This window comes from Toxoplasma gondii, chromosome III (genome assembly GCF_000006565.2).
Source record: "Toxoplasma gondii ME49 chromosome III, whole genome shotgun sequence".
Taxonomy (NCBI): Eukaryota; Apicomplexa; class Conoidasida; order Eucoccidiorida; family Sarcocystidae; genus Toxoplasma; species Toxoplasma gondii.
The window spans coordinates 174,994-199,791 of NC_031470.1; the positions used below are offsets into that span (position 1 = coordinate 174,994).

General features: G+C 50.8%; 4 protein-coding genes across 4 annotated transcripts in view; 2 read left to right on the forward strand and 2 right to left on the reverse strand.

Annotated features, from left to right (window-relative positions):
* TGME49_275870 (tubulin/FtsZ family, GTPase domain-containing protein) overlaps positions 1–5,630 on the reverse strand; it is a 6,964-nt gene extending 1,334 nt beyond the window's left edge. Inside the window, exons 1-6 of the mRNA XM_018781744.1 lie at positions 4,731–5,630; positions 2,776–4,392; positions 1,866–1,923; positions 1,331–1,446; positions 776–933; positions 143–316 (exon numbers count right to left, since the gene is read on the reverse strand). Coding sequence (XP_018638240.1) covers positions 143–316; positions 776–933; positions 1,331–1,446; positions 1,866–1,923; positions 2,776–2,978 — 709 coding nt within the window. The 5' untranslated portion in view covers positions 2,979–4,392; positions 4,731–5,630. The remainder of the gene's footprint in view (positions 1–142; positions 317–775; positions 934–1,330; positions 1,447–1,865; positions 1,924–2,775; positions 4,393–4,730) is intronic.
* A 182-nt stretch (positions 5,631–5,812) lies between these two features.
* TGME49_275860 (hypothetical protein) lies at positions 5,813–9,532 on the forward strand. The gene is made up of 3 exons (XM_018781743.1): positions 5,813–6,436; positions 7,024–7,521; positions 7,962–9,532. The coding sequence occupies exons 1-3, from the start codon at positions 6,066–6,068 to the stop codon at positions 8,242–8,244; spliced, it is 1,152 nt and encodes a 383-aa protein (XP_018638239.1). The 5' UTR covers positions 5,813–6,065; the 3' UTR covers positions 8,245–9,532.
* Positions 9,533–10,451: 919 nt separating this feature from the next.
* GRA12 (dense granule protein GRA12) lies at positions 10,452–14,445 on the forward strand. The gene is made up of 3 exons (XM_002371570.2): positions 10,452–11,101; positions 11,730–12,221; positions 12,901–14,445. The coding sequence occupies exons 1-3, from the start codon at positions 10,698–10,700 to the stop codon at positions 13,262–13,264; spliced, it is 1,260 nt and encodes a 419-aa protein (XP_002371611.2). The 5' UTR covers positions 10,452–10,697; the 3' UTR covers positions 13,265–14,445.
* TGME49_275840 (protein phosphatase 2C domain-containing protein) lies at positions 14,089–24,706 on the reverse strand. Its single transcript, XM_018781742.1, has 14 exons — positions 23,448–24,706; positions 22,832–23,162; positions 22,228–22,317; positions 21,075–21,607; positions 20,805–20,876; positions 20,084–20,170; positions 19,681–19,729; positions 19,044–19,129; positions 18,337–18,381; positions 17,492–17,556; positions 16,767–16,816; positions 16,481–16,571; positions 16,021–16,103; positions 14,089–14,948 (listed from the first exon to the last, which is right to left on the reverse strand). The coding sequence occupies exons 1-14, from the start codon at positions 24,033–24,035 to the stop codon at positions 14,893–14,895; spliced, it is 2,226 nt and encodes a 741-aa protein (XP_018638238.1). The 5' UTR covers positions 24,036–24,706; the 3' UTR covers positions 14,089–14,892.
* Between the last annotated feature and the right edge of the window lie 92 nt (positions 24,707–24,798).

Here is a 24,798-nt window from a genome sequence, read left to right on the forward strand (position 1 = left end):
ACTGAATGAAGGACCAGAGAGGCAGATGCACGCATGCAGATGGACAGATCGATAACTCGACAAGCAGAGCGATCAAGAGCTTCGCAGCTTCACACTCTGTCGCCTGTGTCAGGTCTGACCGGAGTTGCGCGCTGGCTCTCACACATTTTGACGAGTGCGTCGTTGGAGACAGGCAGGACGCAAGAAGCATGTCGGCGCAGATGCAAAAGAGAAAGGAGATTGTTGTAAGGAGCTGTGACTACGTCGTCCGCCTGCAGTGGCGACGGTACGACAGAGCAGCAGAAGCGCGGGAGGTCAGGGAGCTCTTCCTCCAGCACTGAGCAGCGACAACGAAAGAAACCACGGGGAGAAATCCACTATGAGGCAGCGAGAGGCGGCGAAAGACGCAGAAAGAGAGCAAAGGACGGTTTCGAAGAGACAGAGAGGAACGGAGAACAGAAAGAGGGAGCGAACGAAGAAGCACAGGTGCGACAAAGAGAAGATAAACACTTGGAAGGCTGTGGGCGACACCGCAGATACACCGACGTCTCGCAAGAGAGGTCGACAGAAAGGACGCACAGAGAAAGAGGATAGAGACGAAGAAGCGAATCTTCGCAAGACCAGAGCGACCCTTGAGGACATTAAAAAAACGCAGGTGAATGCAGAGAGAGTGAAGACTGCAGAGACATGTCTGAGGCACAGTGAGACGGAGTTGCATTAAGTATTTTCCAGTCTCAGGAGCCTGCGGCGCGGAAGCGGTTTTGGACTGGATCTCTTCGAAAAGAACGCCGCTTACTCTGCACAACGAAGCTTCCCAAACCGGAGCCTGTTCCGCCTCCCAGTGAATGCAGAATCAAAAAGCCTTGCGGGGACTCTGCAGCCTCCAAAGAGCGTCGCAGACTCTCTGCGATTCTGTCGCGGTGCTCAGGTCCGTACACGCAGAAGCCGTGAGCCCTGCGACAGAAGGATTCGGAAAGAAAACCGAGACAGCTCCAGGAAGCGAGACGAGAGGAAGAGACGAAGGCGAAGCGGTCCCTGCAGCAAGAGACAGGAAAAGCTGAAGCAGCGGGGGAAAGGAGAACGGCGCGCGACGAGAACGCGGTGAATGGAGACAAGGAGAGGGAGAGCAAAACGCCCCGAGAATGAAGAGCGAAAAGACAAGGAAGGGGATATGAACACAGAGAGAAGAGAGGAAGGAATACCACAATGACAACGAGACAGGATTGAAAGCCGATGGGCGCCGAGAGGAAGAAAACGCGAGGGAAAAGAACTGCTTCTGGAAGAAACGAAATCGCTATGAGGCTGTGACGAGCGAGAAGGAACGGCAGTGACTGAAAACTCTCGGAGGTACCAGTTATTTCCAGCTCCAGAAACGTCGGAAATGAGGTGTCTCTCGTCAAAGAGAGAGCCGAAGGAGCCTCGGCGTAGTTCGTTGAGAACGCCTTCTTCCATGTCTATCAAAATAGCCTGCATCCAAATCGAAACAACACACAAATAAGGAGCTGCGTTTGCGCAACACAGGCGATCCGCGACGTTTTCGCCCACACCTTCACGCATTCAAAGCACAGAAAACGGAAACCAAAGCCTCATTGTGGCTGTCTGCGTCTCACGGAACTCGCATCGTATCTTCACCCCAGATTGTGATGAATGTACACTGGGAGTTTACAAGGGCTACGTAGCAAAAACTCTGAACTTCTCCACCGCCATCACTCACACGACTAGGAAGCTGTGTCCATCTGTGTAGATAGATGCAGGACGCGTCAACGAACTTGAAATGCTCACGAACTCTGGAGCGTGAATAGCTCTAGAGGAGAGTGTTCGTTCGGCATTTTCGCACTTGCGGAAACCAGGCAAAATGGGGAAAAACGACGAATCGGGCAACTTACGCGAGCTTTGAGAGTCCTAAGAGGCTGTCCGTCCCCGAGGTCGTAGCAGGCGTGGTGTCTGGAACGGCATGCAAACGGAAAGGCCTCTTCACGAAGAAAAAATTGGAGAAATCGCATTTTTACGGAAGACAACCGACCACACCAGTAAGGAGAAAAAGACGAAGCAAATTAGATTCGATGATCCACAGACCCCATCCGAGTTCGATCCTCCATAGGTCAACTTCTCATTTCTCGGTGATACCCAGATAGAACCAGTTAAACACTGTGCCTTTTTTCAAGCAGATAACAAATTACAAGCACAGACAAACAGAACTCTCCGCTTCTGTCAAGCTTTCGAAATCCGTCAAAAGAATTAGCTGCAAGGACATAGACGCAAATCTCCACTGTTTGACATGTCTGTTGAGATACCCAGGACATCGATATATATATATATATATGCTTATCAAACAACTTCCTTTGCTCTAGAAATTATATGGTTTCGCGGGACCAGTAAAATTCACATTGTGAGGAAGAAAACTGGGTGTTTGATGGAAAGTCTGTGTTTGTGGTTTGATTGAAAGAGCATTTGGTGAAAAGGGGATATCGACGGGTGAAACCGTGTGGATTTCCTCATGCCTTCCTTCCCCAGAGAAAGACCGATTGAAAACTGCATCTCTGAGCCTGAATTATGCGTTTCTGTTACGTTTCGCTGGTTTACTTCCGTGTCGGGAAGCGGAACCCGGAAGCCGCACAAACAGTGACTGTGAAAGCACTCATATTTTTCTAGAGCCACTGAAGGCGCGTATGCCTTTTCTAAATTTTTAGTCAGTGGCAGCTGTTCTGATTCCCAGAACTACATTCCGTGAAAGCTTCTAGGTTTCCCTGGACTCAGTTACATTGTAGAGTTCCCTCGCCCCCGTCCTGCTGGCACCTGGCGTTGACGTTGCGGAAGAAAGTCGACATGGAAGCGCTGAAGCGAGGAACATAACTCGCATTCTGCCTGCTCCATTTCTTTGCGGCTTCCGCCTCTCTAACCACTGCGGCCGCGTGTTCTTCCAAAAGGGTCTCCCAAAATTGACCGCCGATCTGGTTTCCACATTGGCCTATCTGAACGACGAAGACTTCCCGGGGCATCTTTCCGCCTCGCACCCATGTGCAAATGCAACCAATCGGAACGGCGAACCTCGACTTCAGAGAGACAAGGACAGACCCGTTAACTCAGAAAGATTTGAAGAAAGTGGCTTTCTCAGAGCGTTTCAAAGGTCAATGTCTTAGCTGAGACCATTCGCGAGGAAAGACCTTACTCTCATAGCGGAAAGTCTTAGCAGAAAGGACGTTTCAAGAGTAAAGCCGTTGCATAAAAACAGTGTTTCATGAGTGGGCAGGAAAAACTGACAAAGAAACGAACACAAGCCGACGAAAGTGTCTACAGCCACACAGAATTCACAAGCTGTACTGCATGTGCTTGCACACCTATCTTTGTTTTTTTCCCTCGCCTATTTCTTCGGATTCCGCTAGAGTTCTTTGCCTCTAGGTAGTCAAGTGCGCAATTTAGCACGGCTCGAAATGCGGAGACAGATCAACACGTTCTTTCAAACGCGGCTGAACATGTAAAATTACAGTCCTTTGCGTGTTGGGTGAAACTTGGTGGCCCAGCTGCCATCTCCCTTGAATCGCAACTATCTGCTGGATACCCCTACACTTGGTGCACTTAAAATGAGGGTAATGGAAGGCACAAGAGATCTTGAATCCAGAAGACAAAGACTTTTCAGCGGAGGAGGAGCGGAATGAGACGACGAGACATGCGAAGCTCGCTTCGCCGGTTCGGCAGTGTCGCGCGCGCGGAGAAGTGCCTTTCCACAAGGGGGGGAGATGGGCTTCTGCGACCGCTGACGTAGTGTGAATCGGCTTTCTCTTTCCTTCGCCAAAGAATATACACGGGCAAGCTTAATCGATCGAGTTATGCGGAAGAGCCGCATAATAAGATGAGGTGGGCGCGAGGCAAAAGCGCAAAGTAACGCAGCAGCAGCATGCCGAGTTCGGGGAGACACATTCTAAAACAACGGATAGAACTCGCGTGCACGGAGCTCATCGAAAGCGTACAAAAGGGCTTCAAGTGATGGGTTGCCTCGAAGTGACAGCTGGGTCGTACCACCGAATCCCAAGAAGAGACTCTGGCGTGGCACAAAGAAAACAGCTCCTGATCCGCAAAGAATGAATCGATCTAACGCACCCGAGTCAAGTGGGTGCTGGGAAAAGAGCTGCACTTGCTCTTTTAGTCCAATGAAGTATGATAGACATTTAGCGTCGGTCATTACCAGGTGCGGATTACAAGCAACTGCAGAGTATAAAGAGTAATCCCATACGTGCGATAGACAGCTGGCATCCGGCAGTACCGTGTTTGGATAAAAGCCAACTTTAGGCGCGATGTCTGTACTTGTATAAGCCGGCGAGTACCGTTCAAATGCAAGGAAGGGACAAGTGAACATGTTTAGTTCTATGCTTGAAAGAAACCACCCTTTTTCATGACTTCAGCTTCCACCGAAACCTGAAAACATGTGGGATAGCGAAATCCAACACATTTAGGTGTCATAAAAGGCACTCCGGTGGAATGAGGGAACGTAAACGGAAGCAAATCGTTGTAAATCCACGATTAGAAAAAAAAACAATTGCTGGTAGAGAGAGCGTTTCCGCACGAGCATCTCGAGGCCGACGGTGCCGCGTGGATCGTTTGAACACAAAATTTCGATCCTTTCTATATAGAACATGTGGGTGATAAAACGTTTGCCGCACATGAATTGTCACGCAAGTCTCACCGCAGGCAGTTCTGGACTTTTTTTCTCACCAAGAGATGCTCAGCGTTTTTCAGACGCCATGTTTCCTTACCAGTTGCCTTTCTCGGGACGTATCCACTTAAAAACGCTTTGCAAATCTGCGATAGGGCGTGTGTTGGAGTTCCCACACTTTCGAAGGCTCAGCGTCACGTGAGAAGGGAAAATTACCGGATTTCTTGCCCTCAGAAAAGCCCTCGTCGGTTGCTCATCTGTGCCACTTCACTAAGGATCTTTCATCACCGTCCACCGGAAAGAAGAGATCATGTAAGTGCTGACACAAATCAGTGTGAGGGGGCGGACGAGGGTGGTCCATTGCAGTCACGTCAGAGCGTTTCTCTTCGTCTGAATTATCCTTTCTTGAAGGTTTTCTGTCTGCCACGTCCAAAAAGCAGTGATTCTACAGAGTTGCACTTTCGCACGAAATGCGCAACTGGATGTACCCAGTCCTACAATGAACATTAATCCAATTAAGGATTACACACACCAAATAGGTTGCAATAACGTTAGGAACTAGCCAACACCAACGTGCGTGTGCGGGATCGAGATAAGTAGACTGTAGATCTCTCTAATTGATTCTTGTTCGCTGTGCATAGAGGGAAGTTGAGACTTCAATTTATTGAAAAAGATTAGCAGCCCAGGGAAAACCGCCACACAGAACCTGACGCAAGAGTAAAACCCCGAACGAACGCGAATCTGGACTCTGCACACGACGGAACGTAAATTGGTACTCCGTGGAAAGACTCGAGTGTAACGGATTTTGCAACTCACGACAATTTCAGCTGGCGGGTTCGAATGGCGCCAACAAAGGATCAGAAGCTATCAGAGAGAGTTCTTTCCCTTAGTTGTTAGAAGCGCTCTTGTCATTTACCGCGGAACACGACAGCTTGTATCGAGGACGTACGTTTTAGCAATAGCACCCACAGTGTTCGTACGAGACCCATTAACACAAAACAGTGTTCAATGACCGCGATGTTCTCAGCTGCTAGCGTGTTTTATCGGCAGACTATTTCCATCGTTTCACTTGACGAGAAACGGGTGACATGCAAGTGTCGACACGTGGTTTCCCGTTTGCGACGAGACGAGATAGGACGGCTGACGATGCCGAGCAGCGGCCTAACTAGACGGCAGGCGTTCATCATTTATCTGTAGAGTCACTTTTTCGAACAGAGCTTAGTGCGCTCGCAGTGCCCTCCGTTGCTGGCGGGAAATGTTGGAGGTTTCCACTGTCACGTGCGACTTCTGGTGGGGGATGCCTTTCTGCGTGTGTGGTGTGGTTTGCAGCTGCCGCTGAGAAACCCCAGCTTCTCGACGCGTGGACACTAACCCCGTCAGGGTTTCATCCATCTTCCTTCGAAAGATCCGCTGACGGTTACCCGTTTCTGCAGAGATGGATGTTCGGTATCAGACACGCGGAGCGGTTGCCGCGGTGTACGTTCTCTTCCGCACTGTAGTAGGCGCAGTACTCGGACTCCATTGTCTGAAGATTGTTTCGGCAGAGGTCGGTCTTACGCATGGGATCATGTCTACCGAATTTGAGGTAGAGCTTAGAGGCCACAACTGGGTCATCGACTCGGGTGCCTGCCTGTTGGGGCAGCCGAGGAATCTTGTCGTGGATCCCGTTCTCGACAGCGAGTTCATGACGCCACAGAAGCTGCTCACAGACCGGACGGGCCCGGAGCTCTGCAGCTGGCTGGAGAAAATCCATCGGCAGCACATGGAACAGAAGCCAGCGTGGTTGGCAGCGTACCAAAAGTTCGAGTAAGAAAACAGGGAGAGATGGGCGGACACGCTGAGGAGACCCTGCGCTTTACAAAGCGGCAACGGAGGTCGGGTGCCCATATGTGTAGCCACGGTTGGCTTTACTGCCGTGGTGGTACTTGTGGCACAAGCTGTCAGAAAGAAATGTGCTGCAGACCTGATCGGGTTCGATTGTCGTGGTGCTGTTCGCGCCAGTTGTCAGAAGGGATTCGGTGAAGCATTTTGCGGGGATCGCGTGGAGGGCGTCCGGGCCGCACGTAGGGGGTTCTGCGGTAAAATGCGTTTTCTGTCGTCTATGTAAATTCAGAAATGCTTGCCAGGTTTCTTGTATCGGCTATCTAACTGCAAATTCAGGTTCGGAACAACGGGATTCACCAACAGTACTAGGAAATAGGAGATCGCGTTACTTCTAGGGACAGCGACTGGCCAACCGCCATTATTTAGATTGGTACAAAGAAGGGTTTTTGCACGATACTTTTCAGAACCAGACGCGTTCTTTCTGTGGGAGATTGTTGATTCGCAGCCTGTGGAGCGCAGACACCTCTATTTCATGATTTGAGCGACACCACGTGTCACGTTGCATGCAGGAAACGCTTCTTTCTTCTCCGCCTTCTGGGAATGGTGGGGAAGCCCATCACGTTTTTCCCCGAGTTCACAGTGAGGATAATCGTGAAACACTTCAGTTTGTGGGGGGACGATAGATGGGGGAATGCGCAGCCTTGGATTGCCGCGACATTCGAGTACGCTCATCCTGAAGGCGCCGGAGGCGAGCTCTTTCTCCACATAGAAAAGGTTTTCTCGATGGAGTTTAGCGGCCGGGTGGCGAAGCTTGTGCACATCCTCTTGAATCCGTCGGCGACCTTCAACCAATACGTGGAACTCCATAGAAGAAAAAGCAGTGGGGTTCCCGGGGACTCCGGTGTCTCAGGGATACGTCGGACGCTCTACGAGAGGGACTTGAATATTAGCCACTTTCCGACCGCAGACACCAGTCAGATCAGTCACAGCTTGGCCCCCGATATACTCACGCTGAGATTTGCCAAACAGGACTTCTGGATGGAAGACGGCAGCTGCTACATTCTCTCGTAAGTAAATGTTGCATGAGTTCGAGAGGCGTCACGCTGTGTGTGTCTAAAGCGTACAACCTGGACGCTGGTAATGCAGTATCACTCGAGTCATTTGCATCCGTCTCCGTTAGACAGATGTGCTGCGGCGCGTTGCTTTCTCTGGGGTGACGGAACGCTGCACAGCCTTGACGTGCGGATGCGGGTAGAAGTGACATTCTATCTCGTTTGTTAGCACAGAGTACATATGCCATGTTCCGGGTTTTCCTGTTATTGAAAACAATACGAACTTCCAGTGCGTCGAGAGTGGTGCTTAGTTGTGGAAACCGAATCACGCCACTTTCCCGCGTCCTGTCGATAGGACTTTGGAGGGGCAGCGGTAGAACGTTCGTGGTTGTAGATCTCTCCGAGTTGCAGCGAAGCTGAAACGTATCTTCTGCATGCTTTGCATTTTTATTCAGGAGATTCGTTGCAACGTCTTCGATACGAGGGAAGACTCTGTGCAAGATTGTCTCTGACTATGGTCACAGAGAATCGTGGATGCCTTTCGTGGGGAGCAGGAAAAAAACGGTTGCTCTGGCTGTGACAGCTGCCGATTTTTTCAATACTCGGCGGCCCTCTTTGGTAGCACATATCAAGGAAGGAGTGAAGCTGGAAGCGCTCGACAAAACTCCTGTCGTGCTGGAGCTTGTCACAGATCCTGTAATACTGCGCTCCTACGTTGAAGCTGCTAGGAAAGCATAAGGAGGCGCCTAGGGGTTGAACTTGTTTGACAGCTGTGGCGAGCCAAACTCACTTTAGTTCACCGGAGGTTTTCAACGACAGAGGCAGAGAGTGAGTAGGAGAATAATTGAGCAACTGGACCAGTGCGCGCTTGCTTTTCGTCCATTTGCAGGACGTGTCGCGCGTTTTCTAGGGTGCGGGATAACTAAGGAGATGTCAGTCCCTTCTGCAACGTCAGTGAGGTTTTATGGTAAGGAATGAACTCGAGCAAACTCGATTCAGGTCTCCCGCATTTGTTGTCACAATGGCTGCCAATAATCCAGGCCGTTTGTCATGTTACTCCATTCCAGAGGACAGCAGGAAACACAGATTTGTGTGTACAGGCAATAGATGGGGATTGCCACCTTTCGGCGCATGGTATTTTCACGTGTCCGGCATAAGCCAATCTTGCTGGCGTGTGCATCGTGGCGTTAGAACGGATGGCCGAACATGTCTTTTGCAGGGATCCTCTCTTAGTCAATAACGTGGAAAGAACGCATTTGTCTTTCCGCTACAGATTCCATCTCATCTGACTTCCGACAATTCTCTTTTTTTCGTCGTGGAAGCAGGGCCTGAGGAGCCGGGCGTGCCGCGATTCGCTACCCCAGTGGCTGTCGAACATGTGCCTTCAAGGGAGGGGCACTCCCTCCTTCAACTCAAGATAAAACCAAGAGACTGTGACACAGAAACTTTCGTCCCCCCAAGTGTCGATCACAGTAAGGTTACATTTGAAGCAGAATGCTTTCCGAAGGCTGCATAAAATCTTGCCGGTAAAGGAGTCGACAGCACTGTCAGGGGAAGCAGAGCTTTAGCGTTGTCTTCCGGATTAGTAATCGGCACTCCAGCAGAGAAAGCACGTCATGGCACCCACCTGGTGAAACGTGCTCACCAGTGGGACTTATCGTGACGCCCTGTCGACGGCCCCAACTCAGATGTGGAAACTCTGTTCATCTGCGGCAATTTTCTTCTCGCCAACTGACCCTAAAACCCTCACTGTCCCGGCCTCGATCATGAGTATCTCTAGATTCTAGATAAATTGGTTTTGTCGCAACAATCAATCTCACCACAGGTTTTTGTCCATCAAAAACGAAGGAAATCCTTGGTGAGTAGTAATCGTAAACATGGTACCTAGGCTGTTCTGAATATGACTCCACTTCACAAACAAGTGCAATTGCTGACGTTATAGTGCGAATTCTACTCTTAATTTGACTCCCGTGATGAGATCCAAGAAACCAAGTTCTTTATGGTTGCTGAAGCCCATCCGCGACGTATTTTCGTTTCACGGCTGACATTACGGAGAACCTCACGTTCCTGTTCGCATGGCGACACTGACAAACACACGAGCTGCTATCCACAGTCCACCATCGGGTGATGGCCCATAATCACTGGAGCAACACGGTGATTTCTTGTGCATTTGTAATTGCCCTCGCTCGACTGGACAGCGTAAATCAGCACCGGACCACGGGGGGGGGAGGGGGAGGGGAGGATACGCCGCAATTTCGACAGGCATGTTTCAAGGCGAGTATCGATATCTGAAAAGATCGCGCGGCGTACATGCATCCCTGACCGGGACTCGCTGCGGTCGGGTGAATGCTTCCAGAAAGTTGCTTTCACGACCACCCACTGCCGCATCACCAAAGTCCATCCCGAATCTTACACAGTGTTCCTAGAAGAACACGGAAGGGGCGAGAAAATGCTCCTCGGTTGCCCCTTCCAAAGTCGCCACACATCCCAACTCCGCCGACAACGCTGAAATCTAACAAACATTACGCCTAGAACATAACCGATGTGGAGTATCCTGAATGGCGTTAGATTTTTAAATCCAACATGACCTCTATTCTATAACATGGCCGCTCTGGAGTAACCTGAATGGCGGAGGACGTGCAAGTTCACAACGTGCAAGTGAGCTGCTCGCCTAAGAGGTGCAAGCATGCAGAACAACGGATCCGAACCCGGCGGAAGCGCGGCGCCGGAGACGCACACAGCTTGCAGAGAGCCCGACAGCTGCATCCTCGAAGAGGGATTTTTGTGGGGGCCACTCTTATAGTTTCGGTAGCCAAAGAAGGAGTCTTGAAACTCTTTTTCGCTTGTTTTCGTGCTTCTGAGGTCTTGACCGCCGGTGTTGTGGTTCACCCGTTGCGCCTGAGACTGGGGGAGACGCTTCCCAACGGGCTTGGGCGCTCCCTTTCCGCGGAGTCGTGGTTGGTTTGTACTTCCAAGTTGGAGTTTCATTTCAGTTACCGCTCCTGTGTCATTCCCCTTCTTTCCAAGAAACGGCGTGAGTCGTTTTCGCGCGCGAGGTCCCTGTTCTCCGCAACGAGCTGCCGCAGTGCCACAGCGAGGGGTTCCGTTGAAGACCTTACCGGTCCCGATCCGTAGTTTCCTTGAGTGGAGACTGCCGCTTTGAAGTGCCGAGCTGTTTGCCAGTTAATGCCATGGAGACTGGCCTAAAGGAAAGGGGCGGTTCTCGCCATGCTCCCCGGCTTTGGCGTGGGCCGACTCGGCACTTGCTGTCGATTCGACTTGCGGCTTTCGCCGGCTTGACTTTTCTGCTCGCGGCGTCGCGAGTTTCTGCAGAAGTGGGGGCTTTCGAGGGAGGCATCGGCGACCACGTAACGATGCATTTGATAGGGAGAAGCTGGGAGATGCACGGAGGCGCGTGCTTCGTTGGCCGGCCGAAGAACTTGGTGGTCGACCCGGTGTTCGGTACATATGGCAGACAGCCCCAAGTTCTCGAGACACACAAAACCGGTCCTCGTCTGTGCAAATGGCTAGACGAACTTTTTGAGCAACATCAGGCGCGGCGGTCTGAGTGGGAAAGGGCGCACGAAGCTGCCAAGTGAGTGCCCACTGCACAACAGACGAAGCGAGACAGCGGGATGGTGCTCTGCATTTAGGTTTTTCTGAGTTGGGGATCTCTGCGGCGAGCTGCTGTTCCACGCACGATTTCTTCCCCTGCGAGGATCCTCAATTTGAGAAGACTGTTACGCGGAGCTCCCGTCCGAAGAGCACGCGAGTCGTTGTTCGGCCAGTTTTTTGCGGAAGTTCTTGGCAGACGCCGCGCAAGCAGCGCCTAGAAGTCACTCGGTAGTGAACCTACGGGGAAGGAGCGGAAGAAAGGGCACAGATCCGCACTGACATCCATGCACATAGACAAACAGACGCTTTCGCTTGCTTTGCGAATCCTCGGAGAAACTGCTCCCAGTTGCGGCTGGCGTTTGCCCGCATAGAAACACACTTCGCCGCTCGAATAAGGAAGGCTGTAAGGCTGTCCAGTTCCATTCTCTGCAGCTGCGGTCCCGGGGCCGTCTCTGCGGGTGCCTTGTGAGAGGCTCTGTGCGGAGTGTGTGGCGGCCTCTACAGGAGAACATTCGGCCGCCGTCTTCCTTCCAGACGCCTGATAGATGAGAGGAAGGAACGGTGCGCGCAGCGTCACACGCACATGTGTATGCGGTGTCTTTCCTCAGGTCGCAAGTGTCGATGTTCAACGCGGTGCGGCGCTTCAAGAACGCCGTCACAGTTTTCCCCGAGTTCCAAGTGGAGATCGAGTCGAACTACCTCAGTCTCTTCCACGACGACTGGTACGGCAACCAACTGCCCTGGATGGCCGCCACAGTCAAGTACGTTGAGCCGAAGGACGGATACGGCGTCTTCCAGCACCTGAATCGCGTCTTCGCTGTGCCGGGAGTTCCCCAGGCGCAACTCGTATTCTTTCTGCTCTACCCTGCGCCGACGTTCAATCAGCCTGTGAAGCTGGAGAAACCGGGGAAGGGCAGCATCGTCTCCGGCTTCATCGGCGGAACGGGACTCGGGGCCTCGGTGTCGCACATGCGCCGAGGAGACATCGGCGACCTGGTTGACCTCGGCCGTGTCATTTACGCCGCAGTGAAAAAGAATTTCACCATCCAAGCCTCTCTCTCGGACTTCTGGCTGAACGGGGGCAACTGCTACATGGGATCGTAAGTGCACGCGACTTTGCGGCTGCCTGTGGCGTCTGCACCGCCGGTGTTCAAATGCTTGTTTTTCACAAAGGTGCTCGCCCCGCCATGTGAGCAGCTGAAGGAGAGAGACACCAGACCCAGCGGAACACCATTTTTTTTCCGCGAAACGATGGTGCGCGACTCCAAGCGAACCTTGCAAGTCGACCTCCGAAAAAAGCGAAGAGAAACCGCGCATCGAGGAATACCACAACGTGTAACAGAGCGTCGAGCGGCAGTGGGCATCTGGCAGGGTAGAAACGCGTTCATGTATCCAGGCGCAAGGATTCCGTCGGAACCGGAAACCGAGACGCCCTTTCTGCGAGGACTTTTTTTTTCACAGCCTCAATCCTGGCAGTGCCACCGAAGTGGACGTTTCCCCATCGACACCCTCGACGTGCACATCTGAAAAACAGCTGCACGCACATATGTATACATGCGTATCTATATACACACATATACATATATATATATATATACATATATATATATATATACATATATATATATATATAATAGGTGTAAAAATACACTTGTAGATCTGTGTACGTATATACGCATTGATTTGTGAGTTTTAGAGAGGTGGTGTGGGAGTCGGATGCGTTTGGTGCGCGGCGACATGTCGTTTTTGTGCGGGGATGTGTTGCTCGTTTCATTGCAGACGCTTCAAGGTAAAGGGCACGATCCAGGGCGTGACTCTTTGTCAGTTTCTCGCGGGTGAGGCGAGCAAATCTGTGTACGGAGCGTACAAAGCTGCCAAGCTCAAGTCCGTCCATCTGACAGTGACAGGCGTCGATTTGTTTAACCGCGCGCAGCCTGAGCTGCGGTGCCTCGTCACGGAGGGGCTGTTGCTTCACGATGTGCACGACTTCACGGTGAGTCTGGCGGTCGATACGAATCCGCAACTCATTCAACACTTTCAGCGCACTACGCGTCTGGCCAGCATGTTCAGGTGGGTGAAGCTGATAGGCAGGTTCCTCGTGAAGATCGGCTCGACGTTCATGAAACCTTCACAAAAGAAGTAGGCAGCTGTGCACGCGGGAACGAGACTGGATGCTCGACGCTTGGAGGTTCACAGGCATCGAGTCACGTCGCATCCAGTTCAGACGAAAGTGGAGCCACTTGGCGGACAGGGCGACGCGTCGCAGTCGCAGACAGTCTTTCGATGCAAACACAACCCGCATGGTCTCTCTCTGCGGAAGGCCGAGACAAGAAACTCAGCCCACACCGCCCCGCAAGTTTGCTGAGCACCCGAATGACAGACCGGCCACTAACAGAATGCGAATGTTCTCGCGAAAATGCGCGGATGACGGCACGAGATAGACGCATGGTCTGGTCGGAACGACCGACAGCAACACGGCAAGCGACACGCGAGGAGGCCTTTGCACCGGCCAACGGCCACCCCCGGACCTGGCTTGCTGTTTTACGTCACCGGTTTCCGGTTGTTATTTTTCACGTTCGTGCGAATGTAGCTTTTCTAACGACGAAGGCGACGCGAGTTTCGGTGCCGACCTTCCGTGAGTGGGCGCGGCTTTGTTTTGAGGTGATCCGTTACGCAAGTTGCGGTCGAAGCGCGCCCGTGGATTGCGGAGAATTCAACATGCCGTTTGCCCTGCCTTTTGACAGCAAACGGTCGATGTGAGACCGGCATCGAAACGGAAGCTACAGGCTCTCTTTCCAGAGGCCGACACACTTTCAGTTCCCGCCCGCTGTAAGGACGCAGCAAGAGCAGAGGCTGCTCCTCGTTTTCCAGTTTCTTCCCCCGGAGAAGAAGGTTTTCGCGGGTGCATTTTATTTTTGATTCGAGAGAGGCAGCCAAAACTGCGGGCCTCCGAACGCGCAAATCCCTCGGGAAGGCCCGCGCTGAGACACGAAGCGCCTTCGTGGAAAAAAAGTGCACAGGGTGACAGTGTGATGCACAGCCGAGCAAAAATGCATTCGCGCGCGCCACCACGGTGGCGTTGCTCTGCTCTTTGCTTCGTCGGTGCTCAGAGCGCGACAGACTGGCGCGCTCAGAATACGTCATCCGTAGAAAGCAGAGACATCGAGAGCGGTCTCTCCGTGCGTGGTGATGCCTTTGGATCTACAGACGAACGTACATGCACATCTTTCCAAGTGCAGAGCCTCGCAGAGAGTCTCTCGAACAACTGCCGAGTGTCTGAGATTCGCTGTCGTCGAAAACAGCCGAGCTGCCAGAACTCCCTTTCCTCTGCTCAGAGTGTGGAGGGTACAGCGGCCCCCGTCGGCGCATCCCCGACAGAGGTGGACTCGTATGTTTTTGGAAACAGCTGGCCATGTAGATCTCGAGAAAAAACACAAGCGCGCTTGCATGCATTTCAAATGTAAAGATACGACACAAAGTCCGCCCAAAACATGGAAAACCTCCCTCACTCTGGTTTTCGTCCCTGCTTCAACAGTCGAGGGGACAACCAGTCAAGCCAGCAAAAGAGACAAACGCCGAAGCATATATTCACGCACAAATATACATATACATATATATATGCAACCATACAACTTGTCGTATATCCATGCGCACGTGACTATATATACAACTAAATATATTTACATTTGTACGTATATGCGTATATATATACAAACATTTGTGTGGGTCGCGTTCACCGGATGCTTCCGATTTTTCATTTTTTATTGACCATCACGCCTTGGGAGAAGGACCACCACAGTCCCTTAGAACGACGCACACGGCGACATCTGCAAAGAACCGACAAACACAAAAAACGTAAACGCACTCAGAATGGTCGTCTCTCACCTTGCGCACTCTGGCGCTCCTTCACCGTACTTCTTCGAACCTTATATATATATATATATATATATATATATATATATATATATATATGTTTCTGATTCTTAAATGTGCATGCAGAAGTCCAACAATGCGTCTATTTGTATGTATAGAAATATATGTATAGATACGACACACGTCTTTGTCGATCTACGTCTAAAATGTACATATACATTGCACAGATATGTATATATATATATATATATATATATGTATGCACTGCGCGGGAGGTGGTGTTTAGTTGCATTGTTTCAGCACGATTTGAAAAGCATGGATTAAAACTGAAGGTGCACAGCCACGGCAGCGTCTTTGGAATTTTTTCTGTGGTTCGCTTGAAGGTCTTGGGCATGGCCGCAGACGTTCGCCATTTTCGGTGACGTCGAGGTCTCTCCAGTCTGCAGTGGAAGTCTACCTCTTCGCAGAGATGGCTAGTGCTTGTTTTGGATGACTTTTCTATTGAGTCAAATGGACAACTCGTTGCACACTCATGCGGCCCTCGCAACAAGCTTCGCTACCGTATCGTACTGCCAGCATTTTCGACGCAAAAGTGGAGATGAACCGAGTTGCCTCGTGAAACGAATCCCCTTCGGAACACCAGTCGCCTGCTTCTCTCTGGGGTTGCCGAGATGCGAGACGAGACAGCGTAACGAAGAAGACGAGAAAGTCCAGAGACGGCTCCGACAGTCATGTGCACAGGTGGACGTGAGTAGCTCTTGTGCGGGTGTCCCCAGCCGCGACCTCTGTGTTCTGACTGCCGGTTCTGTACAAGCGCTAGATGAATTTACCTCAGATGCCGGCTGCGAAAAAGTGAAGGCAACCCCAGCTCCGAGACACAGCGCATGCACGGAGAGTCCGAAAACAACTGAAGCTAGGCTTTAGAAAGAAATAGCTCACGGCGAGCCTGTGTGGCGAGAGCCTGCCTGGAGGCGTCGAGGCGCCATGTTTCGTCGAGTTCTGTTCACCTGTTTCTTCTGCTCTCACCACTGTTGACGAGTCCGACTCGGTCCAGAGACAGGCTGTCCAGTCTCGCTTCGTCCGGCCGCTTTGCATGCAGGTCTTCCAACCTGAAGGCAGAAGACGACAGATGAGAACTCCGAAGCACTCCGAGTGCAGGAAAAGAGGAGACGAAGCGAACGAAGGATAGAAACGCAGACGAGAAAGAGAGAGGGGAGAGGGCAAGGGATAAGGAAAGGGCAGAGGGGAGAAGCAACGAACGAGAGCGAGCAGCAGAGAGAAACGAAGCTCAGAAGACAGAGAATCGGCTGCAGTCAACCAAGAACTTCTGAAAGTACGCCGATCGTCGCACGCGTGGTGTAGGAAAATCGGGAAAAAACAGGAAAATGGAGACAAAGCTACAATGCCCAGATTTGGTTTACTGTGGAGCAGGGGTCCAGTTTAGAGCCGGAGAAAAGAAAGAGACACACAAGTCACAAACATTCACCGGTGGATCATTTGGAGTTGAGACGTAACGTCCCCGAGGGTCGCCTGCTTCTCCAAAACCATTTGCTTCACGTTGCTCCAGTGAGGCAAGCCTGCGAAATCGGAAAAGCACCAAGAAACGAGAGGAGAGACCGAGAAATGACCGGGAACGCACAGTGAACCACAGCGCAAAAAGGTGAGAGTAACGGCATTCAAAGCACCTTCAGAAGTCAAGAAAACCGAGGAAAATGCAGAATCCCGACGGACGCCTTTCCTTTCCTTCCAGACGCCGTTCGTCGTCTCCTCACCTGCGGCCTCCATAGCTCGGTGGGAAAGATTGTGTGTCCGAAGCGTTCTCCTGAAAAGAAAGAAACGGCGAAATGCCGACCAATAAAGACTGAGGAAGACAAGGAATAGGAACAGGATGCTGACTCCTCTGTTGTCGTTTTTTCTCGTCTCTGTTTACACACGACACTCAAGCCGTTCTCTCCTCTGGGGAGCGACATCTCCAAATATCCAGATTCAAAGCAGTGGCGAGAAAAAAACAGCAAGCAATACACGAGGAGATAACGAAAGATAAACGCGAGCGAGTAGAGGCATTCCGATATGTGGTGAAAAACGTGACGCATTAAAGACATATATCTTTTTTTAACAATATATATTAGCCTGCAGCTACGTAGACAGACTGCATGTAGGCACACAGATGCACAGAGACCAGGCGCACCGTATATTTCGTCGATAAGACAAGAACCATCTCTGGTGATGCTCGTTTGCATACAGAAACAAATACCAATAATAGGTGTACCTGGAACTGCACATTTTCACATTTATGTATGTTACACATGTTCAAAACGCAAGAAGACATAACGACGAGAAGCTGAGTAGACACTTGAACGGACAAACATGAACACGGGGACGCCTCTGCATGAAGGAAAATCCATATGCATATAAAACCGAAAAAACGGAATTTGGAGGTAAAGGATGAAGGTTCATTTACTTGAAGCATACACAAAAAAGAGGCTGCAGGACTGACTCGCGGCGGCAGAAGAGTTCGACGAGGGCCGCTCGAAGAAGAAAGGTGGCGGCGTCGTCGTCCGCCTGCAGGAAAGGCAGAAAACGCCAGAAGAAAAGTTTTTGGAAGAAAATAAACCTTGAAAAAACGCAACGCCTGAGGGGGGGCTGCATGCATCCTTACATGCAATTCCACGCTCTGGAAAAAACTCACTGATGCCATCACGCATATCCGTACACATCCAAAGTCACATGCATACTTGATGTACAGCTGTAGACCTGCCTATCCGATTTGTAGACAGAGACTAAGAAGAGAACCTGTGGCGAATATTCGCTGCAGTTACACACATAAATATACTTTTTTCATGCATATACGGTCGTGCGTCGCGAGTTCGTGATTTTCCATTCTCGTCTTAAAAGAAGACAAAGCTACTGCAGATCTCTCTTTAAAGGTTAAATGAATTAATACGTTTGAATTTCCATATATATATATATATGTATACATATGTGCGCATATAACTGAACAGTTCTATATATGTATATATAGGTGTATACAGGTATAAAGGCATGTTGATGTATATACACGAGCATAAAATTGAGTTCATACGTGTATACGCTTGTACGTATCTCTTCTTCTATGTATATATATATATATATGAGTACATATGGATATGTATGTATGTATCTACATGAATACGTCCGTGCTCAGAAGTATTTGGAGCCAGTACCTCGGGATACAGTGTAACTCCGTCTATACGCCTGTGAGAGGTTTAAGATACGAACATATGCTTCCAAGAATAGGAGGGTGACGAGAAAAGAGACACACGCGGCAAGCGTGTAACAGCACAGACCAGCGAGACGACGTACCGAGGCTGAGGCGACAGCCGAGACATCTCCACGCGCTTGCGCCGCCTGGACAGACGCGGACGAGGAAAAGGGGGAAGTGGAAGAAAACCCTACACGTAATCCTGCCTGAGAGGTGAGGACTCCCGGCGCGAACACTAAAAGAAGTGAAAAAGGTGAAAAAGAAAGAGAAAGGAGGCGAAACGGAAGAGAGGGGAGGAGACACTGCTGTTCAGGAGGGAAGGAAGCACACAGCGTGCAGAGATACAGAGACAGAAAGGAAAGAAAAGAGGATGGAGGAAAGAAGGAAGGCATAACAATGAGGAAAGAAGGCGAGAAAATGCCACACAAACCAAGCCAGACAGGGAGACAAAAAAAAGAAAACAATCCGTGACGTTGTGCCATCAGCAGGTGTCTGAGGCTTCTCGAGCCGCGACCGGAGACACTCGTTTTTCATTTTCAGAGAGCCGTTTGAAGCTCTAAAAGAACTTGTTTGAATTTTTCAAGATCTGACGTTATAGTGAAGAAGCTTCAGCGAAACGTCTTGAAAAAAACGAGTAGATGTTACTCGGACATGATAGAAAAAAGATTTTACGAACTGCGTTTCCTTGGGCAGCGAGAGTTGTCGACAGCGCTCTTTCGTGAGTGTCCTATCCTCGGATCCAGCGAGTTCTGGAAAAAGGTCTTCCATTAGGTTCGCTGGCAACTCAACAAAGTTTATCGAGTCTCACCGCAGATGCATGCTGAGAGGTGATGAAAATATCCAGGAGCGACGCCGCCTCCTCTGGGGAAAGGAGCTGCCAGAATCCAGCGGAACCTGAGAGGGGAGAGAAAGTGGACAGCAGAGCAAGTGGAAGCAAAACGGTAAGAAGGCAAAAAGAAAACCGGATGCAAAAGACTCCCCAGAGAATCTGCGCGCGAGAAAGCGGAAAAGACGAGTGAGGGGATCGTGAGAGATGCGAGCAAAGAGAGAACGAGACGTCTCGAAAACAACATTCTTTTAATATATATAAATTTATATACATATATATATATATATATTTATAATTATATCTGTTGATCAGTGGATCTGCGTAGCTATCCATGTTCATAGTGTAGGATTCGCACGTGAAGAAGCATTTGTGTCTCGGAGAAAGGAGAAACATGACACCTGTTGCGTTTCGTTGACTCTGTGATGACAGGCTAAAAACGCATGCTGTAAAGCCTCAGGATTCGCCCGCGAGCGATCTGTTGCTTTCCTCGGGAAGGGGAAGAGTGGATTTTCCAGATTCGCGCGTCGCTTGCCCGGACACCGGATTGACTGAGATGGCACTTTCTCTTCTCACAAAAAGCTGAGACAAAGAACTTGCGTCTTTCAAGACACCTTACCGACAATGAGACCCTCTACGTCAGGATGGAAAGGCTGCAACGTGTAATCCTGCGCAAGCACACAAACAAAGACTCTCTCCCAGCCCACAGTTTCCCCGCACACAGAGACGCATAAATTATTACGTGTATATACATGTCCCTGCAGATCTCTCGAGATCGATGCGTCACGATTTGCATATGTGTGTCTATACATGTGTGAAAGGCGTCATACGCATCCACTGAAAACATGAATATGCACTTCAGATCACATACGGATAAATATATACGTAAGGTCAGAGCGCTGCAGATATATCAAGAGAGAAAAACCTGTCCGAGTGTAGCTTAGCATGCGAAGATAAAGGAGCTCTCGGTTTTTGACCAGACGAGGAGCGAAAGGCGATTTGCCTTTTTTCTGTTCTCGTACGGGGCGCGAAGACACCAGAGGAGGCTCCTTGCTCCCGTAGTTCGCTACGCGGCGGCCTGCCGGCAACTCCGCATTCAGCTCTGGATCCTTTGCACGCATCAGACAAAGTGAACGACGAACACACTGAATCTCTTGCGCGGCGTATACCTTGCGTACGCAATTCCAAAAATTTACCTTATACACGGAAATGAGGAGAGACACATACGGAAACATATACGCATATGCCTACACACACACATATATATATATATACATGTATATATATATATATATGTATATATATGGATGTATGTGGCTATGTGCAACTCTATGTGGCGAGCTCGGCGCAGGTGTGGTGACTCTTCGAAGACGCAACTGTCGCCAAGTTGACGCATGTGAAGACATCGACGCGCAAGGGAGAGGTACGCAGAGGCAGGTCAACACAGCAAAAACAGTGACTCAGAACTCCTTGCATGCATGTGCATGTGCATGCGAAGTTGAGTGAAGCTCAACCAAACGAAGGGAGACGTGGATTCAACTCGAGAGGCGCGCACAAGAACACACAGACAGACACCGGGAGATGCCATGGCACACAAACAAGTAAAGATGGGGGAAGACGGGAGTTGTAGAGGAACGCTCACAAAGGAGGAGACCGATGGACAGATGCGCGCGCGGCTCTCGAGGTGCTCAGTGGAGCATGACACAGACGACATGTCGACAGTTTTTCTGCAACTGGTTTTACTTTCAGGTGGAAGGCGCCGATGGCGCGGGTCGCCGGGGAAACGCCCTTGAGCAGATGGCCCTGGAGGAGGCTCTGACAACGAATCAGACACAAGCAAAAAACTCCGAGAGACGGCGTTTCTTTCTCCAGTGAAACGCGGCAACTCAAGAGAAAGCGTCGCTCTTCGTCCTGGTCCTCTTTTCTATTGCTCCCGTCTTCGATTCCCCCTTGCGCTCTGCGCTTCTCTCTCCGTTCCTCTGCTCCAGCCTCTTCTGTTCCTGTCTTTTCTACCTGCGGCTTCGCATGAGGATGCGCGCGACGCAAACGCGTCATCTCGCTAACGTTTTCGGCGTTGTGAGGATCTGCGAGGCGCCAGGCGACCAGCGGCAAGGAAACCTCCTCCTTCGAGCTTGAAGAAGAACGAGAAGGAGAAGAAGGAGAGATGGACGGAGAAGACACAGACGAAGACGGTCGACTCAGGGAGCAGGAAGAGGAGAGACATGTTTCTGCGTCCTTGTGTTGATCGTCTGGAGAAGACTCCTTTTCAGTGTTGCCCTGCGTAGGCGTCCATTCGATTGCGCGTGGCTCGCGGCGCACTTTCTTCTCTTCTTCCTTCTCCTTTTTCTCCTTCTTCTCTTCTTCCTTCTCCTTCTTCTCCTTCTTCTCTTCTTCCTTCTCCTTCTGCTCCTTCTTCTCCTTCTTCTCTTCTTCCTTCTCCTTCTTCTCTTTCTCTCTTCCCCTCTCGCTCTTCCTGCGCCGCGCGCGCTCTCCCTCTCGCACCACCAGCACTGCACCGACGTCGCCCAGCGTACACACCAAGACGCCTGAACCCAAGCAGAGGAAAGGCAGAAAAACGGGGAAACGAGGGAGGGTGAAGGAAAGGTCGAAGCAGAAGACCTGGGGGAGTCGAGAGAGGAAACAGGAACACACATCGACGGCGAGGAAGAAGAGAGAGCAGGCAGTAACAAGCAGAATGAACGAAGGGGGAAGCCAGACAAAGAAGTGAACGGAGGAGAGGTGAAAGCATGGATGTATCAGAAAAAAAGTTTAACAGAATACCTGGACCGGACAGGCGAAAGGCGAAGCTCGAGAAGGAGACATCATACGACGGCAGTGCTGAGGAGATACACATAGGCGATGAGACAGACAGAGAGAGAGAGAGAGAGAGAAAGAGACACGAAGGGAGCGCATGGAAAATACAGAAAGGATTTCCAGCGACCAGAGGAAACGTTGGTCGATATGCATGCTTGCCCCTTTCTTCATTGTCCTTTCTCTCTTTCTCCTGTTTTCCCCACACCTTTTTTTGGTTTTTCCTTCCGTCGTTGCCCTGTTGTTTCTCGGTTCTTTCACAGTTTTTCCTCTTTATGCGTTCCCTTGCTGTCTCCGCGCTTCCTGTTTTTTTCGCTTTTTCTGCTTTTTGCTGGTCCGCTTGTCTTCCTCTCACCTAGAGGCCCGCCGAAGAACGCAGCACAGACACTGCTGCCCTGCGTAACGCGACTCGCCTCTCGGCTGCATGCATCGAAGAACGCCCGATCTACAAAAAAAGAAAGCGAACAGCTACAGTCCCGCAAATCGCATAACCCCGCACCACTCACACACATATATATCTCGCTGTTGTGGTGTAGCTGCATGTGAACACCACCTTCTCACAACTATACACACATGCATGCATACAGGCATATACATCCATACATACATTAATATATATATATATATATATATTCATAGTTGGTGGCATACTTTCTGTCTAGAAACGCGTATTTGTAGACACAGGTATGAACGAGATCAGTGCGCGTCTGCATCGGTATGACCATGAGCTGCTCCTCTACAGTTTGTTTCCTCTGTACATACAGATGTATCTCTACATACACGTATACATATATATATATATATGTGCAGATGTTTATGTATATGTAGGTACGCGATTCTTTGTAGGTGTGGGGTGTATGTGAAACGACTGTGGCTGCTCCACAGAGGTGTAATGTTTGTTTCCGGGGGGCTGACGTCTGCGTTTTTTTGAGTTCTGTTTTCCCCGTCGGCAGACTGACCGAGAGACGCGAAGTGTCTGTCGAGACCCGCGATGAGAGCAGAGTGTTCCTTGTTTCTTAGCAGCGAATTTAGGGTGGGGAAGTCGCTCGCAGGCGTCGCTGATTTCTCGCTTTTTTGCCTGCAGCAGCTTCCTTTCGCGTCTGCCTTCTCCCCTTCTGGGGCAGGAGTTTGCGAGCGACCGGAGGTTCCGCAAACACACGCCGAAGAGGCACCTGCAGCGCTGCTTTCGTCCAACAGAGAGAAGAAACGTCGAGAAACAAACGAAGCAGCGCCGGGGCCTTGAAAGCCGTCGGCGAAGACCAAGCCTTCCGGACTAAAGGCGACGAATGCCTGAAAGAAAACGCGAAAACAACGAAAGCAAGAGACGCTGCAGAGAGTAGCAGGAGGTAGAAGGAAAGCGGGGACGAGAGAAATAGAAAAGAGAGAGAGAGAAATAGAAAAGAGAGAAATAGAAAAGAGAGAAATAGAAAAGAGAGAGAGAAATAGAAAAGAGAGAGCGGAGAAGGAGTAGAGAGAGATCGAGGGAACAGCCAGGTAAACACGAAGGGGGATGAATAGAGAAATAAGAACCGAGGTAAAACAAGAGAAGAAAAGGTGAGAGTTTTTCTGGCATACATGACGGGTTGCGGTTGCAGGGAAGACGTTGAACGACACGAGCCACTGGCCGACGGGAGAGGCGAGCTTTCCCCGACGACGAAATTGTCTTAGCGACAGAGAAGTATCGCGCCGCTCGCCCTCAGCCTCTTCCGGAACATCAGACAACGCAGTCCGTCCACGAGTCTCTCCCCTAGAAGCCGAGTGAGAAGCACCACAAAAAGACAACTGAGGTGAAGACGAAGAAAGGGAAGTAGAGGGAGAAGAAGAGATGAGATTTGACTCCGAGGGAGGCTTGAAAAGATGAGGGGCGGGAGGACTTGTGAAAAACGGCGAGGCATCGACGAGAGACTGACAAGAGGCACAAGGAGGAGGCCGGAGAGGAAAGGAGTGGCGAAACGGAGAGCGCGAGGGGAGACAGGCAGAGGGAATTGGTCCATCAGAGAAGAGGAGGGGAGGTCTGAGAAGCGCGGCATTGCGGGGAGTTTGAACTTTGCGCATGCGAAAGCTTTCTGCGTGCTCTTCGCTGTCTCCCTTAAAGTCGGTGCCTCCAGATGAGACGCGACGCCCGGAGAGGACTGCGTGAATTGCGGAGAGAGTTCGGTGCATTTTCAGGTCCTGGGACGAAGAGGAGAAGGCTTTACATGGAAACGATTAGAGTGACAGTTGCAAGTAAAACGCGTTCGAGGCGCGTTCTCCAGAGGAGCGCCCAGACGCTGGCGGTCGACAGAAACAAGCAGGAAAGCAGCTTCTGGTCAGAACCCGCGTAGAGCCAGAACGAATCAGTGTTGCTCGAATCGAACAGAGACATTGCAGGGACTCGTTTCCTCTGATTGTGGCTCGAGTTATGAGATACAGGCAAACATCTTCTTCTCTGCGGCGGCTGAAAGCTCACGCCTTTTTTTCGCGAAGTCGTAGCTTAATGAGGGGAACGAGAGAGCCGAAAGAGAGAAGTCGGAGAAACGACGAAGTTCCGCAGGTTGGGGCATCTGTTCGATCGGAAAGCCGGCTTCCCGAGGTTCTCCTTCAGGTGTATGTACACCTCAGATGGTTCGCCGTCTGGGCAGCCCGTCGTTGCTGCGCCGTACGTACAGCCGCGGTGAACTCGCAAGGTCTCGACGCGACGATCCCCAAAGTTGGAGGACGGACGGCGGCAGAAACCGCGGATTGCCGAAGAGGAACGGAGCCTTGGCAGAAACGGCATGCCTCACAAGTCACAAAAGGCGATGTTTAACGACCAGATGTGCAATGCAGACACGCACATCTCAAGAACTTCTTCGCGACGCGCTGCATGTACCGGGCGAGCGTAGCTCGACAGCTGCGTTACCCGTCCTGTCGCTCTTCCGTCGTTTTGTCGCGCCTCCTCACACGT

Coding starts and splice junctions, on each gene's coding strand:
- TGME49_275860 (XM_018781743.1), top strand. CDS start 6,066: ATGGATGTTCGGTATCAGACACGCGGAGCGGTTGCCGCGGTGTACGTT. Junction 6,437..7,023: donor GCAGCGTACCAAAAGTTCGA/GTAAGAAAACAG, acceptor CGTTGCATGCAG/GAAACGCTTCTTTCTTCTCC. Junction 7,522..7,961: donor GGCAGCTGCTACATTCTCTC/GTAAGTAAATGT, acceptor ATTTTTATTCAG/GAGATTCGTTGCAACGTCTT.
- GRA12 (XM_002371570.2), top strand. CDS start 10,698: ATGGAGACTGGCCTAAAGGAAAGGGGCGGTTCTCGCCATGCTCCCCGG. Junction 11,102..11,729: donor AGGGCGCACGAAGCTGCCAA/GTGAGTGCCCAC, acceptor GTCTTTCCTCAG/GTCGCAAGTGTCGATGTTCA. Junction 12,222..12,900: donor GGCAACTGCTACATGGGATC/GTAAGTGCACGC, acceptor GTTTCATTGCAG/ACGCTTCAAGGTAAAGGGCA.
- TGME49_275840 (XM_018781742.1), bottom strand. CDS start 24,035: ATGCACCGAACTCTCTCCGCAATTCACGCAGTCCTCTCCGGGCGTCGC. Junction 20,171..20,804: donor TCGGCGCCTTCCACCTGAAA/GTAAAACCAGTT, acceptor ATGCGTGCAAAG/GATCCAGAGCTGAATGCGGA. Junction 16,572..16,766: donor CCGAGCTATGGAGGCCGCAG/GTGAGGAGACGA, acceptor CCGATTTCGCAG/GCTTGCCTCACTGGAGCAAC.